At 33.2% G+C, this 17,500-nt stretch overlaps 2 protein-coding genes across 4 annotated transcripts in view; one reads left to right on the top strand and one right to left on the bottom strand.

The window, feature by feature from the left end:
* Positions 1–4,961, top strand: part of LOC122258991 (uncharacterized) — a 13,371-nt gene extending 8,410 nt beyond the window's left edge. For both annotated transcript variants that reach the window (XM_086548030.1, XM_043025394.2), the window contains exons 3-9: positions 55–159; positions 291–389; positions 1,072–1,221; positions 1,600–1,758; positions 1,882–2,028; positions 2,766–3,821; positions 4,153–4,961. In XM_086548030.1, the coding sequence (XP_086404156.1) occupies positions 55–159; positions 291–389; positions 1,072–1,221; positions 1,600–1,758; positions 1,882–2,028; positions 2,766–3,821; positions 4,153–4,332 (1,896 nt within the window). In that variant the 3' untranslated portion in view covers positions 4,333–4,961. The remainder of the gene's footprint in view (positions 1–54; positions 160–290; positions 390–1,071; positions 1,222–1,599; positions 1,759–1,881; positions 2,029–2,765; positions 3,822–4,152) is intronic.
* A 912-nt stretch (positions 4,962–5,873) lies between these two features.
* LOC122258992 (bifunctional FAD diphosphatase/FAD synthase-like) lies at positions 5,874–17,368 on the bottom strand. 2 transcript variants are annotated; one of them, XM_043025397.2, is made up of 13 exons: positions 17,250–17,368; positions 16,658–16,859; positions 14,083–14,177; positions 13,807–13,930; positions 13,057–13,169; positions 12,670–12,813; positions 12,325–12,470; positions 10,017–10,105; positions 9,664–9,802; positions 9,247–9,420; positions 8,952–9,073; positions 8,566–8,707; positions 5,874–8,304 (listed from the first exon to the last, which is right to left on the bottom strand). In XM_043025397.2, exons 2-13 carry the CDS (start codon positions 16,713–16,715, stop codon positions 8,157–8,159), a joined length of 1,494 nt encoding a protein of 497 aa, XP_042881331.2. In that variant the 5' UTR covers positions 16,716–16,859; positions 17,250–17,368; the 3' UTR covers positions 5,874–8,156. The 2 variants fall into 2 exon arrangements, with proteins under 2 accessions (XP_042881331.2, XP_042881330.2); XM_043025396.2 differs by lacking the exon at positions 17,250–17,368 and having other exon boundaries at positions 16,658–16,970.
* Between the last annotated feature and the right edge of the window lie 132 nt (positions 17,369–17,500).

The following is a 17,500-nucleotide window of genomic DNA, read 5'->3' as shown; positions in this document are numbered from 1 at the left end:
ATTTTCTGATGAATGTAATAGATTTGGGGGTGATCTAGATTTTTCCATTCACAGAAAATGGATGGCATCGAGGTACTTCGCGAGATTGGCAGAGGGACCTATGGCACTGTGTGGTTGGTCAGGAAACGAAGTGACCAGAAGTACTTGGTTCTGAAATCTGTATGTAGCTATGATAGTAAATTCATACATCATTACACAGTTTCATCGGCTGATATGTAAATATACCTTATCCCTTTCCATGAATATGATTGACTTTTGAAATTGCTAAGTTTTCTTTTGAATAATTTCAGGTAGATTTATCACATTCCAATGACCAAGAGGCTGAAGCAGCACGGCAAGAGGTCCGTCTCCTTGCAAGCTTAAAACATCCTAACATTGTATCATATAAGGTATCTAACCAAACTTGTTTTTGCTTTTATATAAGGATATAATTGTCAAAACTCTTAGAGTTTTTTTTATTACTTATCTGTGATTTACTAAGACCCAACTTTCATATTGATATAACAATAGCATGCAAGTTTAAAGTTTATAGTATATGACTTTGCTATATTCTTCTTATGCTAAATTAGACCAGAAACCATGACTCTTTTCAGGACCTGACTGGTTCATATAGTGTCAGTATTGCTATTAATTTATTAGCAGTGTTCACATTTTATAATTATTCTGTATATAATAGTAAAATAGTACATAAAAATTCAAGGATTAAAGGAATAAGGGTTTTAAAGGGAAGTTGAAATATAAAACAAGTATCACATAGAGTAAAGGATTGTGTTTTATTTTAATTAAGCTTATTAATTATTTCTTTATTGTGTTGTAAAGATTATTTTGTACAGAGGAACAGCTCTGCTTATAAATGATGAACACACTTAGTGTTAATAATTTAATTTGAACCAATTAGTTACCTAAGCTATGGAAGAACAGTAACACCTCTGGGCATACCACACCATGACCATTAAAGTCATTCATAGAATACTCATGAGAGTTGCCATTTTCTTGCAAGAACAATGAGTATATAATTAACTTCATTCTTTATTTTTTCAACAAAATATAATATTATCCTTAAATTTTTAGGGTTCTTTTGAGCTCAATTACCAGTTGCATCTTCTGATGGGATATTGTGAAGGAGGAGATCTCTTCACTTGCATCAAACAGCAAAATGGCAAGTTGTTTTCAGAACAACGTGTTATTCGTTGGTTCATACAGATAACAATGGCATTGCAGGTAGGTGTTTAGTGCAAAAACAAATTAGTATAGTTAGTATGAGTTGTCTGTAATTCATGAAATTATAAGATATTGCACAAAATGCACAATAGTCATCTGAGAAATATTACTGTTATGAGATGATGCAGCATACCATTAACCCATTCCCGACGGGGGAATTCTAGCCTAGAATGTCCAAATGCCGGGGCGTTCGAATTATTAGGCCTAAATCAATTGAATGGCTGGCACAATACTGTGCCGCCCGGCAACTGGGCTTTTGAATGCGCGGTACACATGCTGTACCACCCGTCCTGTGTGGGTTAATATATTATAGATAATGCAGAGCTGTAAGTATTTTAATGATGAATATTTACTAGCATTTTTTTTTCCTATTTCCAGTACCTCCACAGTCACAATATTTTACATAGGGACCTGAAGACTCAAAACATCTTCCTTACTCGTTCAGGTCTTATAAAACTTGGTGATTTTGGCATTGCTCGAATATTGGGGTCTTCCATCGATATGGCCACTACTATGATAGGTACTCCATATTATATGGTGAGTGTATAAATATATTTGGGGATGAAATGGATATAATCACAAAACCAATTTGATATATAGAAGCAAAATTTTGAGGAACCTTATTAAGATTCTTAAAGACGTTTTCTCTTTGTTTCCTAGAGTCCTGAACTGTTTGCTGGTCTTCCATACAACTATAAGTCAGATATATGGGCTTTAGGGTGTTGCCTATATGAGCTTGTGACATTGAAACATGCATTCCATGCTAGAAACATGTCTGGTCTCATTTACAAAATATCACATGGCAAGGTGAGTTGTATGATTGAAGGTCTTGGAGATTACCGAGTAAGTAGGACTTGGGATTCCTCCTTATATGGCATGGGTAAAGGGATACAGATATCATGAAACCTGTGTTTATAACCAAGATATTATTAGGTAGACAATCAAGAATTTAAATTGACCATTAGGTTCCTTAACCCATTCATGCTAGGGGCATTCCAGCCTTGCATGTTACAATGCCGGGGCTCTCGAACGCATAGGCCTAAATCAATTAAATAAACGATGCTGTATGACGGCACCCAGCGAATGGGCCTTGAATGCGCGGTACCCGTGGTGTACCACCCGTCCAGAGAGGGTTAATTATGTTCATTATGCATTTCCTTCCGACACAAATATTTCAAATTTGTTGATGTTTAAAAAAAAAAAAAAAAAAAAAATGTAGAGAGAGACAGAGACAAAGACAAAGACAGAGACAGACAAAGACAGAAACACAGACAGAAACACAGACAGAGACACAGACATGTATAGTATAGTGTATCATGTACTGTTAATTTTAGGAGTGACATGCATTTGTGAATGATAAATACATTTGTGGATATTAATTTTAATTGCCAAAGCTGAACTTTTTTTCTGATTCTTTTTATTGTATCTGATGGATTGAATTACTTTTTGTGTGTTTATTTTTATAATATATCTACAATAGTTTGCATTCACCTACAATAGTGTTTTTTCTGTTGTAAAAATTAATGTTTAATAATTTTCCACAGATTGGAGGCATATCCAGAGTATATAGTGAAGATCTGCAGTGCCTGATTTCTGACATGCTTAATCGCACATCAGACCTAAGACCTAGCACGTCACAAATCCTTCACAGATCATTTGTGAAGGGCCATATTTCAGCCTTCCTAAAGGACACAAAGCAGCCTGTGCAATCAAATGTGGTTCAAAAGCCTACAGAGGAAGACTGTAATCAGCATTTAAATCCTAGAAAAGAGAATATTTCTGTAAATGATAAAAGGAAGAATGGAGGTTGCATGTACTTGGAAGAAAAAGTACATGAAGACAAAAAGAAGGAGGAAGTGATCAGACCCAACCATGGTGCCAGGAGATTTTGTGAAATATTTCCTGAATTTGAGTCTCTGCAGATCTCTGGTGATAAGATGAAATTGGAAAGCAGATCAAAAGTCGAATCTAAGCCAAGTGGGGTCAAGGAGTGCCATTGCAAAAGGCAAGGAAATGATGAATTACCATCTGCAGGTCAGGGTTCAAAATCACGCAGACGTCGCCATCATAACAAGAACTCAGTTCTAGATCCAAGTACAAACCAGGAAAAATTTGTTACTTCTGAAGATTGTTTTCCTCAACATGATTCCTCTTCCCCTGTTGCCACAGCTGAAAGCAGTCCATCAGCTTCCTCTACCTTCTCTGCCAGGGAGAGAAGACGACAAAAAAGGCTTCAGGAGAGAGACTTTGAGACTGATTGTCTAGAAGTAAAGACCAAAAATATTAGAAGCACAGAAAGCACCTTTGATTATGAATATGGACCTGAAAAAGAAGTAAAAGCAAAAGCTACCACAAATGGTTGTATAACGAATGGTACTGATTCTGAATTGCCATTAGATAATCCATTTATTCAAGATGTATCCTTAAAATTCCAGGAAGTAAATGACTTTGTAAACATCCTGGACACAACTTTAAGTGATGATGGTGTAGAAAACCTAACTGAAACTTGTGTACAAGATAACCAGAATACAATACCAAGGGATGGACTGGAATCAAGAATCAGTATACTTGAAGATGCACTTATACACAAAGTGGGAAAGGTAGGTACTCTGTAATGTTCCTTTATAGAGCTACTATTTTAAATAATTCTAAAATGAAACATGGATTTTTTTTTCCCCTTTTTGTTAAATTATGGACTAAACTCTTTCTTTGGTAAGCATTTGGTCACTGTAGAGAATGAAATATGCAAAAAATAAGGAAAGTGAATAAGAAGATAATTATACACATATTGTACATTACATATTCATGACTCCTTATATCAGCATCAGACATTCAGTTTCCTATTGAAAGATTTTACCATAGATTAAAGAAAGAACATTTAATTCTTAGCTCTTGTCCATATTTAGACATACTTGTCAATTCTTTTTCCAGGAACAAGCAGAGGAAGTGATGATTTTGGTAAAAACAAACAATTGGGAAGGCTGGGAAGACCAAAGGGCCTCAGCAGAGCAGATACTAGGAGACCACCTGTTTTCTTCAGTTTCAACTATTGTCTGGCACCTGAAGCTCTGTTATTGTTTTCAGAATGATGAACATGATCCCCCTGTATGAAATTTGAGCATTTATATTTATATTCAAGCATCTGAAACTCCTATAGCTTTACTGGTATCGAGTCATTTTGGTATTTTATTCTCTTGCGCTTCTATGACATGAACCTGGTTCATCTAGTCGAAATGTGATAGTATAATTTGTTATACTATTTTTATTTTATATGTATCATTATTTTTATTGAAATAAATATTTTTAGGTCAAGTATGGTTGTATGGAATCGATATATAATGATGTATACAGGTATAAATGTTAATGTTTTTAAATTATATACACATAATGTCTTACAGTAGAAAAATATTTATGTATATGTTGATTTATTGTTTAGACATCTAATTAACAAAATTTATACTGCTGATTGCTGATTTCCTAGATGTTTAGGTCAGTGGTTACATTTCAAGTCAGATAACTAGTCTATTTTCCTTAGAAATTCATTGAAATTATAGATTTATCCCATTCCAACAACCAAGAGTCTGAAGCAGCACAGCAATTTTTGAGAGACATTACTTGTATTTTGTATATGGTGAAAAGTTTCAAATATATTTTTTAAAAAGCTTTTTTCTAAAACTAGTCCTAAAAATAACTGTACTTCACTCAGAACAATAATAAAGTTGATAATGAAATGGAAAAAATATATATCCTGTATGTATTTCATTTACTCTTTGAAAAGGTCTTTAAAACTTTTTAATTAGTAATGGAGCACAAGATTTAAAAACCTCTGGGATAGACAACATTCTCAGGCTAATGAGCAAGTCCATAAAGACAGAGATGCTATGTTAACTATTATTGTGAGATCTTTTATTCAGAACAAGTAATGCATTTTTTGGTTAATAATACCATTGACTAGAATTACTTCTAAGTTAATTATCATTAAATAGGTAAGGAATGACTAATTTTAAAAGACTACTGGTGTGACATCTCCAAAACAATATCCAAAGAACTGGAACAGCAGCTGCTTACACCTCAATACCATGGAGTAGTTTTTTAGCTTTACAATGTCTAGAGGTAGATAACCCTTTAGAACTGGTAACAGATAGAAGATGTACAGCATAGCCTAATTTATTCCTTAACCCATCCAGATGAAGTAATATCATGTCATGGGAGTATTTCGTTCACGCCAAATGAAATCCTATCTTGTCATGATCTCTCCCTCAACACACATTTTACATTGCTAGGTATGGATATACCTGTAGGGGTTCTACTTCCATAGATATTTAAAAATGATGTAAACAAATACAAAAAAAATATCACCCCATTGAATCAGGCAAGTGAAAGGCACTCTGAGAGATCTCACACTTGTTTTCTAGCCTGTGGGAGTAGCATTAGGCTCCAGGTGGCAAGACTTACAGGTTTAGTAAATTCAACAATATATCTGGTTATGTTAATTTGTACCCATACCTAAATCAATCATCATGATAAGCTCAGTTTAAGAATAAAGGTATGGACTATCCAAAATTTCTGCCTCAGTCTTCCATATAGGTTGTATGAAATATGGACTAAAAGTTACACAAACAGTGAGGAATCTCCACAATGACAAAACAAGATTTCTTTTTTACACAAGTTTTATATTAATAATAACATTTTAGGTTTTAAGTTCAACATTTCTGAAATATATGTATATACATATTGAACTCATTTTACCAAATAATCAATATATATCTTTATCTTCAATTTTAACTTTTGCAGTAATAGTAAATATCCTGCAGAATTAAAGAAATTTTGATTTGAACAAATCACTCCCAATGCTACATGAATAAAGCTGAAGACCACATACATCACCATTTCATATTATCTATATATTCCTTCAACAATTGTGCATATGTGTTATTGCTTATGAGAACATCACTTACAATAGGGAAAATATATATGCTGTAGCATCAATTGCCATATGGAAAATGATGCTAGATTGTTTAGTTTACTGAAGGCTATAAGGCACTTTTTATACATCTGGTACTAATACATGACAGTAACACAAAATATGTAAACAAAAGTTTCATATGCAAGTTTTCTGATTAGAAATCATTCAATCTCATAATACCTGACATGTTTTTGATATCATCTTTTGTATACTGATAATGCTGAATAATATGCCTTTTTACTCAAACTTGAATTAACAAGATGTATTTCTTATTCAATAAACTGAATCAATTAACTTCAGTACATTACCAGCATGAAGGTTACATAATCTCAAAGGAACATGCCTTGTTTATTCTAGAAATTAGAAGTATAAATCCTAATCAACATCAATCAATTGTAACTACTAATACTCCACAGCCTATCAACAACTACAGATAGATCCTGTATTTATTCAAGCAATGTATGTGGAAAAAAATACATCTGAATAATACAATAAACTTAGAATACAAGAGCCCTGCTGCTCTGAAATATATGCACCAATATCATACCCAGAAAATTACCTTGTGCACAGACTGAGGTAAAATATTCAAGTGCCATTAGATACCACATTACTTCTCCTGAGTTTACTTAAAAGCAACATAAGTACTGTCATAAAACTGGGAAATTATTTTGTGAATCCCTTTTCTTAAATAATACAAAAATATTTTTGCATGTAAAAAATAACACTGATATGATTTTATGTTACAAAAATATGTTACTATAACAGCAACTTAAATTTGTATATAATCTCTATTTATCAACATTTTTGGACATGAAATTGAATAACGGAGAAATCAAAGGAAAATAATATAATCTCTGAGTTCAACTAAAAGCTAGAGGTAGCTACTGATTTTCATGTAATTAATTATTACATGTCAAGAGTGTCCTTTTTCATCTGATAGTCAACTTTACTTATAATAATAAAGTTACCATAATATCAAATTAAGTATTGAGAAAGAGAAAATAAATAACTCTTAACAACTATAAAATCTGATGACACGATAATGCCTGTTTCAATGACATCAATAATAAAAGTGTAAATGCTGAAATGCTATTAATCTTATGGATAGGTGATACTGTAATATCATTATATCTTGCATTAAGAAACAGTAATTAAATGTCTTTTACAATTATAAAATTCAAAGATATGGTATTTTCTATTCAAAATACCATTAACAATGACTATAAATACACTGAACTATAATCATAGATTCTTGGACTGAAGGAAACTGTTGATGGGGATCATGCCCTTTTTACTTTTTACAATATAAATGGTGATCTTATTGTCTAATGTTAAAAAGTCCTAAAAACCCACATAATATTGAAATTCAAAAAAAAAGTTTTGGTACAGACAGAAAGGGTTGCTACACCTCCATAAATAAAATGGGTTTACATATTTTCACATTTCTAATAGTTAATACACTTAATACAATTGTCAAATTATTGTATGTTTTACAAGTTTCTTGGATAAAAAATAATCTGTTACTTAAAAAACATTAGACATCCAATCAACACCTCTCTTTTAGTTACCCCTTAGAACAGGATGGGTGAATTCTGCTATGAGAGGTTCAGCCGGAAAATTGCCTGGCAGGAAGGTGTGTGCCCTTACTATATTGCCAGGCAAATATCTGCCCCATCACGTATAGATTAAAAATTCTGAATTTAGTGGTAAAAGTAAAATAGACAAATAAAGTCTAAAGGAATTGGATTATAGTATAATAAAAAGTGAGAAAACTGACAGGACATAGAAGAATAAAAGTACAGAAACAACAACATGAAAAATGTGAAAATTGGAAAGCTTATTCTAATTTACCAAAATTAGAAATTGTAGAAATGTTATAGTTCAACATTATCTCTAGTAGCATCCAATGGCAAGGTTTAAGTATTTTATGAAAATACAAAAGACTGGTATCATCATAAAGCAAACTTTTTCAATGTTTACTTGAGATGCGACCTTTACGTTCCATGTCCTCTTCCTTGAGGGTATATGCAGGAAGGTACACCACCTGACCAATACGATCTCTTGTCTCCAGCAGAGGGTTGGGTAATGTGTTGTCCTGGCTTCCTAGTGATGTATATCTGATGGGAATTAGTATAATTAGAAATAATGACAACAGATAAAAAAATTTACTTCAATTCTCAGCATTTATTAAGTAATCCTGAAGCCCGAAAATCACTATCAATGAATATACTGTACTGTGAATCAATCAAATCGACTCCTTCCAAGTTTCTATTTTCTTCATCCCTCAGTCATATAATTTAGGTCAAGGCAGGTTATACAGTAAGGATTATACATGACCACTATGAAGTTTATAATATAATTTTTATCTTGGCACTTACCCACGATCATACAGAGGACAGTATGGGAGATAAAGGCCTCGAATGAAATCCCAAACGTTACTGTATTTCCAATTGAGAATGGGACTGACCCGCATCATTGCTGGCCAATCCTTGTCCGTTGGTGAGAAAAAGTCTAACTCATCTGAAAATAGGGCAAACTTTGGTTCACTAGTGCAAATGTTGGAAAAAATTATCAATATTTGTAAAGCAACACTAATTACAATCTTCAGGCTGAGAAGAAAATAAAACAACAAAATAGAAAAATAATTAAAGAAAATATAAGTAACAGGATATAATACGAATATTGAAAAGAACGTGAAAATAAAATATCTCAAAATGTAACCTTACCATAATTAAGTAGTGTGAAAAGACTAAGAACAGCTTACCAGAGTATGGATCACTACGACGAGTGCCCATAATCATTGCTTTGATCTTTGGTCTATTTTCAAGTACTTTTGCTAAAGCTGTCTTCATGGGCCCCGGTATAATATCACAGTCCAAGTCATACCTGTAAAGAAAGAAAGAAAGAAAGAAAGAAAGAAAGAAAGAAAAAAAGAAAAGAAATGCCAATTATTAATTATGATTGATAAGAAAAGAAAGCAAAAAGAGCTTACAAGAAAGAAAAAAAGTATATTCATATCTGACTATTTCTCATAATCATTTTCAGTGCTGATAACATACCTATTTATAGAATGTTGTACAAATTCTGTAACTTGTGGAAAAGCTTTGGGTTCAGTTATATAAACAGCCTGAAGCTTATTTTCAGGATGCTTCTTCTGCATTATAGCATATGCCAGGTGCAGTACAACTAAACAATCTTTCCCACCATTATAACAAATGCAGATCTCCTCAGGGCTGGAAAGAATAGGGAAATGATAACATTAACTGAATATAGTATAGGTTGAATCTAGTTCCATAACAGAACTAAAACTGCATGAAAGAAGAAGACTAATAAGCCTTACCATATTGGACAAGTGAGGTTCAACCAATATTCATGCAACATGTACTAACAATTAAACATGTGGATAGTTGATTCATATTCATCTTGCTCATCACTCTACCAAAAAATCACAATAAATATTGGGAGATTTTCAATACCTGTATTTGTCAAAGCACTGGTTTAGGATATCCAGTGCCTCTTGCAGTGGTGCTTCTAGAGAAGGATTTATTGTAGAGAGATTATCGATGTATTCCCATGGCGAAGAGACAGTGTCTTCCTTGTAATCTATCACTGTCCCTAGTTATGAAAGAATTTGATAATATTGTAATAAAACCAAAATATATTTTCCTGCTGAACACAAAAGAATTGCAGAATACAGAACAGGAATAATCTATTGATAAATGTATATACATACAACTTTATTTTCTTATCATTATAAAAAAAAATATATATACATTATATTCAAATATTTGTTTGCAATGAAATGAACCAGGAATATCCAAAAACATACCTCCTTCAAGTTGGCTTTTGAAATACTGCTCTGCTTCCTCTAATACTTCCTCCTCCAGTGCCTCCATAGTAATCTTAGTTTTGTAGTAACTGCACAAAAGAAGAAAAAAAGATTAGGAAGATTCTTAAATGAGATCATTAAGTCTTTTGTTTTATCTTTAAATCAAATCTTTACAACCATTCATGTCCAATCTCTCAGTATACTCTCCCCTTCTCATGAATACTACAATTAAATCAGTAATTACCACCATCAATTGCAGATGTTGGTACATTATTACATTAACACTTCCAAAAATGTCTACATAAAAAATAACCAATAAGTCCCTTACATGTTGTGATAAGTTAACACATAACTGTGAGGACACTTATCAAGTCATCAACTAAGTAAGTTAACATGTTAACCTTAAGCATTTTGTCACCAAGAAGTCAATAAGCTGGTCTTGCTGACCTCACCTGTTTACCCCATGTCTAGGATTTTCAGAAATATATTTTTTTTATTACTATCATCACTGTAATTAATACCATCCTAATTCCAATACTAACAATAACAAAACCAACATTAATTATAATAATAACAGTAATAGATGAAAAAAAAAAACTTTTAACCCCAAAAATCAGGGAAGGAGATAAACATATATAAACATAAACATATAGCAGGCAGGCCTACTAACTAATTTTTTGGTGACTAAAACTTATAGACTCATCTGTGTTAAAAGAAAAAAAGTGAAGAGTGCATATTTTTCGATCCTATGAGTTCAGTATTCTTTTGTGCTTTGTGCATTAAGAGTGAATATCAAGAGAGTGAATAACTAGAAAATCAGAGTCCTGAGTAAACACCATATTATAAATCAAAACAGAAACTCATATAATCATAACTCTTGAAAGTTGAAAAGTATTAGTTGTTGGAGAGTAAGAAAATCTGCTTTTCCTTTCACATATGCATCTTTTATAAGAAAATCTCTAGTGTGACACTCTATGCATGACAATTATGTCAGAAATTTGTCCTCTTTTCTGTAAAATATGAATATACATGTCAGACACCCTGTGAAGTAGAGTCAGTTTAAGAAAAAGAAAAAAAAAGGTTTATTTCTCTCAGTAGGAATGGTGTGTAGCACTGAAAATGTAGCATAAAGGATGTGCTGTACTTAGTGGAATGTGAACAAAGCCAGAAACTTTGGTATAATCTATCTTTTTGAACTTGACCCAAAAGACAAGATAAATGGCATACCACACCATTTGAATCTTCTGACTGAACTACCTGGTTTAGCTTTTATGTGGGTCTTATGAAGCAGGTTTGGTAACTCTTATACCGGTCTTTTTGGTGTGCTACAATTTGTGCTGCTAGAATGGTGACAGACTTCAAGATATTCTTAAGCCTCTGACAGACTGTCTCATACCATCAAGTTCATGCATGAAGGATCTTTGTTGAATATTTGAGCCTGGGTAAAGACCACCACTTAAGTAATGAAGAGAGCTTTTCACCAATAGAAAAATAATAATAGGTACCATATACACTAAAGAAAAATGAGAACTGTATGAAGATTTTTCCAAGTCCTATTTGCTCTTAGACATCAACACTCTAGATATAATGCAAAGATGGTGCTTTTCAGTACAAATCCCAATCAAATGTGTCACAAGCACCAGAAAGCTATGAAATATAGATATTGTTTACAGTAATCTGTGTATTGAAACATCCTCAGCCAAGTGTAGAAATAAAATATATTGGGTAGAGATAATCCCACCTGTTCATACTATACTCTTGAAAGAGGTTCTCTTCACAGTCCAGCCTGGGAGTAACAAATAAATATCGACTTTCTTAAAATATTAGAATAAATAAAAGCAGTATTGGATAATGAAGTTCACATTTTCTCTTTCTCTTAAATATGATGTTTAGCCTTGTATGTTACTTCATTTTATACTTCATTATCACCAGCCTGTGTACATGAGTGTGTAATTATGTTTGTTTTTTTATTGTCTCTCTTTGTCTTGGTATAGCATTTAAACTCACATACCAATTTTAATATTCTATCATCAATAATATCTGTAATTCAAATAACCAAAATATGGTACCCAACTATTGTATAGGTATGTTTGTATGCATGATATCCCTAAAATAAAAACAAATATTAATTTGCAATGTATCAAAAATGTTAAATGGAGAAAGCAAAACATCTTGCCTTGAACTTGTGTTTTTTATCTGCTATATAAAAAAGTAATTTTGATTTTGGTACTGCTAATGTGGCTAAATTTACAGCATTAAAAACATATTTCATGCTCAAAAATTATATGAATTAAACCTTCATACTGACCTATGAAATAACTTGGGATATGAGCCAAAGGACACTGATGGATACTTGGCAACAGTGTCATTCAAGTATGTTGCAATGCTTACTTCATCAGCAGTAAGGAACACACGATGGACTTTAAAACCCATTCCGGGTTTGTGGAATAATTTCTGCAAGTAAAAATGAAAACTGAATAAATTCTAGTAATTGAAAGAAGCATCTTACAAAGCAATGTATAATATTATATCATAGTATTATAAATAATAGGCACATATATAATTTTATATGAATATGCTACTGAAACTTAGTTTTATCAGCAGCATACTGACCGAAAGTATATGCCACAAATATAGTTTCAGAAAACATTACCTCTCCAAGTAAAGCAAAGGCTCTCTCTAGGAGGTGTGGAACTCCTGGAAATATTGTCACATTCTTCACTGAAATTATTGGGTAACGTGATTTAACGCCCTTAGATTTATCCTCTCCAAAGTGAAGCTCTGCACTCTCAGGAATCTGTTGGTCAATAGAGGTACACAATGGAAAAATTGTATTGGTCAATAGAGGTACACAATGGAAAAAATGTATTGACATATTCATACCAAGATATTACAGATCATGAATCAATATAAGAAAAGTTATTTACAATATTTTTCTATTAAGTTAAACTCAAAATTTGAGATTCAAATAAAATGGCAGGTTAATTCTATAATACATTAATAAGTACTAGAAACTTATCAGTTCCATCTTTCACCATACGTGAGCCATCTTCATAGCTGGAGAGCTGAGATCATCAGTTTTGAAAAACCCACTTATAAGCTTAACTAACAATGGATGTGGGTGGACTTTCTCTTCAAAAGCAGCTGCAACTCCTGTAAATACATGGAAAAGAATATAGTGAGTTTCCTATCATCTGCAAATTGCTATTCAACCCATTAAAGACAGGGTGCATGTAAACAAGTTGCATTGTAGTTGGCGATGCTGAGAAGTTGTGGTTCCTTCTTTTCTTAGGAAGCAGATAGCAGTAGACAAGTGACAAACACTTTCTTAACCATAAACTGTCAACCCCCATTGATATCCATCATCAGGACATAAGCAAAAAGATAATAGAAGTTACAAAAGTAAATTAGTAAATCAAATCTAATTGTTGCAGGTGTAAGAATTTTTTTTATATCATCATAAAAGAAATTAAAAGGTTTGCTGTCAATTCTAAGATTCTTATGGAAATCAGTAGCTGTACCTAGTTATTATCAGGAAAATGGTAGACATGTAGGGAACTTAAACTTAAGTTCATCTAAAGCAGATTTGTGTTTGAGAAGTTCTACATTGATTAACAATTGATATAATATGACAAATATGTCAATTCTTAAAAACATTTGATAATAAAACAGGGTAAAAGATAAATGACTATGAATTAGGAGAGTAAAAAGAAAAAAATAATTTTTCTTTAACAATGAAATAACAGCTAACAATAAAAGCAGGAAAAATAAAAAGGAATATGGTTCTTACCCTCAAACGTAAGGTCATCATGAGTGGGACCAATGCCACCAGATGTGAGGACAAATGTGTATGCCCTGGAAAATTTGGCTACTTCTTTTGCTATAGTTGGGACATCATCTGGTATCACAGAAACCTGAAAATAATTTTCCATTTTCTTAAGGGAATTTTTCACTGTTTAAATTGTTTTAGCTTTTTGTAATCTAAAGAGAGGAAAAGAAAATAATTATGAATTGACTATTCCTATTGTTACATAAAATATGAGGTGTACATAAAACATGAACTCACCCTTTGAACTTTTACACCATAACTGTGTAGGTGCTTTGATAGAAAGTGGGTGTTTGTATCACGAGTTTGGCCTTTCAAGATCTCGTCACCAATTACTGAAATGTCAAGGAAGTCCATGAATATGCTATTAACCCATTGCAGACAGGCGTCACGACATACATGATGTTGGGGGATTTTGCATCACTGTTATTTTATTGTAATGAGTGAGTGATGATGACAATTGCAGTCATAATTACTAAAATTACTGTAATATCAAGCAAAATGGATTTCACCTAAAATCCAAAACCCATGTGGCACCACTTTCTCCTAGCACTAGCAAGAGAGAGAGACTTGAATGGCACCCATCCACGGTCTCAAGCAAGCACTATCCTTATAGAGAGATGGAAAACAACAAGCTGCCGAACTCTGATGAAGGATGTGCAGGTAGAAGGAGAAGAGGAAGGCGACTCAAAACATGCCCAGTGTCTATAATGTGTCCCTGTGTCAATAGGGATGCCTTTTACTCTGGCACTCACAATCTTAAGCACAAGTTTCCTTCATCTTCCCTACTTCTTCATTGTGGATTGTTATATTTTTTCTATTTGTTCATGCACAAATATGAAAAATAAAGTTTCTTTTTGTCCTCCCATACAACAATACTTCTATCACACTGAATTTAAAGAAAATAATGAGCTGATATGGATACTAAACTACAATTCTAGTTAACTGCAGCATTGATAGAGTCTGTCATATGACACATATAAGTCTCTCTATACAATAAAATACAAAAAAAGGATAGACACAAGAACAGCTCTAGTTTTACAATGAGTAACTGGAAGAGAGTGAGAAAAGTGAAGGCATGTTGCATAAAGCAATTTTAGAGTGTTCATCCTGGATACATTGTGCTAACTTCAACTTGTTCTTTCAAGCTTTTATTTTACATTCTAAGCTTTTTGAATCATACCAAACTAAAGAACTACACTTCTGCTGGTGAATACACCCAAAAAGAATATTGTATCATAACAAGTGTTTTATAATTAGCACTGTGAAAACTGCTGTCAAAACAAAGATTATATTTACGGAATAGGTGTATCTACTTCAAATCTTTTCTTTCAGCTTTCATTATATTTTCTAACCTTTTTCAGAGATACCAGAAAAAAAGTGTAAAAAAATAACTGAAAAATCATGATATTCCTTTGTGTTATATCTTGCAGCTAAATTATTTAATTTCTCTTGGCATATGTGAAAAAGCTTAGAAATTAAAATAAAACTAAGAAATGCAACTTAAAGTTAGTACAGTAATTCAGGTGGAGAATTATCCTTGGTAACCAGTTGTAGATGGAGATAGATTTGCTTGCCCAGTCCCCAAGATGGGCACTAGTGCCATCTATGCGGCACCCCAGACAGGTTTTATTTCTGAGCGTTGCAGCTCTTTGTGACATATTGCAAACTTTCCCAATCTCTTTCATTCACTCATTGTAAAACTAGAGCCACTTTTGTGTTCAGAATCTTTTTGTGTTATGTATTGTGAAAATTATGTGTGTCTATGACAGGCAACGTTGCAATTGTAGTATAGGGTTCTTAGCGGCTCATTATTTACTTTACATTATGTGTTATAGAAGTATTGCAGTTTTATGGGAGGGCAAAGAGCAAATTTATTCTTTCATATTTGTGGACTGTTGTACATAAATATGAAAATTAACAATCCACAATGTAGATAACATGAAGCGATGGGGAAGAGGAAGAAAACCTGTGCTTATGACTGTGAGTGCCACAGCACAAGGCAGCCTTATTGGCACAGGGGTACATTATAGACACTGGGCATGGTTTGAGTCCCCTTCCTCTTTTCCTTCTGCTTGCACATTCTTCATCATCTGTACTTTAGAGGAAGAGGATGAAAAAGGAGGAAGTGGAGCTACTTGTGTTTAGGATTTTATATTACACCTATTTTGTTCATTATTTTAATTCAATTAATTATTATTATCATCAAAACTCACTAAATAGAATTTTTACTCATATTACAATAAAGACATAGCAATTCACTCTCCTTCGTTAAATGTGGCATTTTGACTATTGTCATGTACATCCTGACACTGCGTTTCAGGGTAAAAACTTATATGTCATGTATATCATGACACCTGTCTGCAATGGGTTAATGCATTTTTTACAGTGCAAATTATAAAATAACATAATATTCTTTTGGGTTATATTCTGCAGCTAAAAAGTTTGACATGCAAAGTATGACTGAAATGCTTAGAATATAAAACATAAGTTTATATTGAGTTAAAAGTTTGTATGATATGTCCAGGGCTACCTCTAAAAAAATGGCATGAAATCAGAGGGTCTCAATGCATTTGGGGCAAATTATGTAAGAGTCTTAAGAGAAAAGTATGGTTGTTTCTCTGCAATTAACATTAAACACTGTCACTACTCATGAAAAAGTTCATGAAATGAGAGTGAAATGTAAAACTGCCTAACTTTGTAGTTTAAAGCCCTGATTAAAGAATAAAATTTATACATATGAAACACCTTTTGACATATGAGCGAACAATACAAAATACCCAGACAAAAAAAAAGAGCCTAAATATCTGCTTACTAATAATGCCAGCTGTGGGGACCGAGGACGCCTCTGGGACACCGTTCTGCTCGCTCATCCTGACGATAGTGGTGTGGAGGCCTCTGTGAACACCGAGCAGGGAGACTCTGCAGCACCTTCTTCGGTTGAGTATACTTATTGCACGCGTCACAGCTCGCTTTGCCGGGTTGACAGACTTGACAGTAGCACCCCAGCGTCCTCCCTGCCACAACACTTGACTGATTAGGTTCATATCTTTTCCCTTCCCCCGACCAACTCCTCTCTCTCTGCCCCCGACGACTGTGCTCTCTACAGCCCCATGCTGTTATTTCCTGAACAAATCATTATCAAAATTATATATATTTCAAATCTGGCAGTGCTGCATCGATATCCGATATGACCCTTGGAACTCCGAGTCAATGAACAGTAAAATTACGGCTTCATGCACAATTACAGTATTGGTATCCCTTTCAACAAACGCAAACAAAGTTCAATATGTTATGTAATTTTTACAGGGAGTTTTAACTACATATACCAGGGTACATTGATGTAAACTAGCCTGGAATTTAATATATTTCAAGAAACAAATAGGAAAGACTGGACAGTTAATTACCCTGAAATGGCGATTTGCAGGTGCGCGTGCAAGCCTCAGCTGGGCATGAATGACTCAGGTTCAGCTTGAACTTAAACCTCTGACCTAAATTATTTATTATCAGTATTATATTAGCTCATGTCTTGCTACTACATTAAATGATTTTGCTTAAGTTGTATTTTTTATATGGTACACCTCTAACGAAATTTATATCTATAAAGAATTACAATAACTGGTGCTTAAAACTTAAGATTTGTATTCTGCGTGACTTT

This window comes from Penaeus japonicus, unplaced genomic scaffold (assembly GCF_977035675.1).
Source record: "Penaeus japonicus unplaced genomic scaffold, GWHDUDI00000001_assembly GWHDUDI00000002, whole genome shotgun sequence".
NCBI classification, from domain to species: Eukaryota; Metazoa; Arthropoda; class Malacostraca; order Decapoda; family Penaeidae; genus Penaeus; species Penaeus japonicus.
Note: the sequence above shows the minus strand (reverse complement) of the source record. Positions and strands in the feature narration are given on the sequence as shown.

Bases quoted from the DNA above. Each gene is read 5' to 3' on its own strand.
- LOC122258992 (XM_043025396.2), bottom strand. From the start codon at position 16,889: ATGAACCTAATCAGTCAAGTGTTGTGGCAGGGAGGACGCTGGGGTGCT. The intron at 12,814-13,056 runs GTATGGTGAAAG...ATTGACCAACAG, and splicing joins CAGCTATGAAGATGGCTCAC to ATTCCTGAGAGTGCAGAGCT. The intron at 8,708-8,951 runs GTAAGCTGTTCT...CCCTATTTTCAG, and splicing joins TCGTAGTGATCCATACTCTG to ATGAGTTAGACTTTTTCTCA.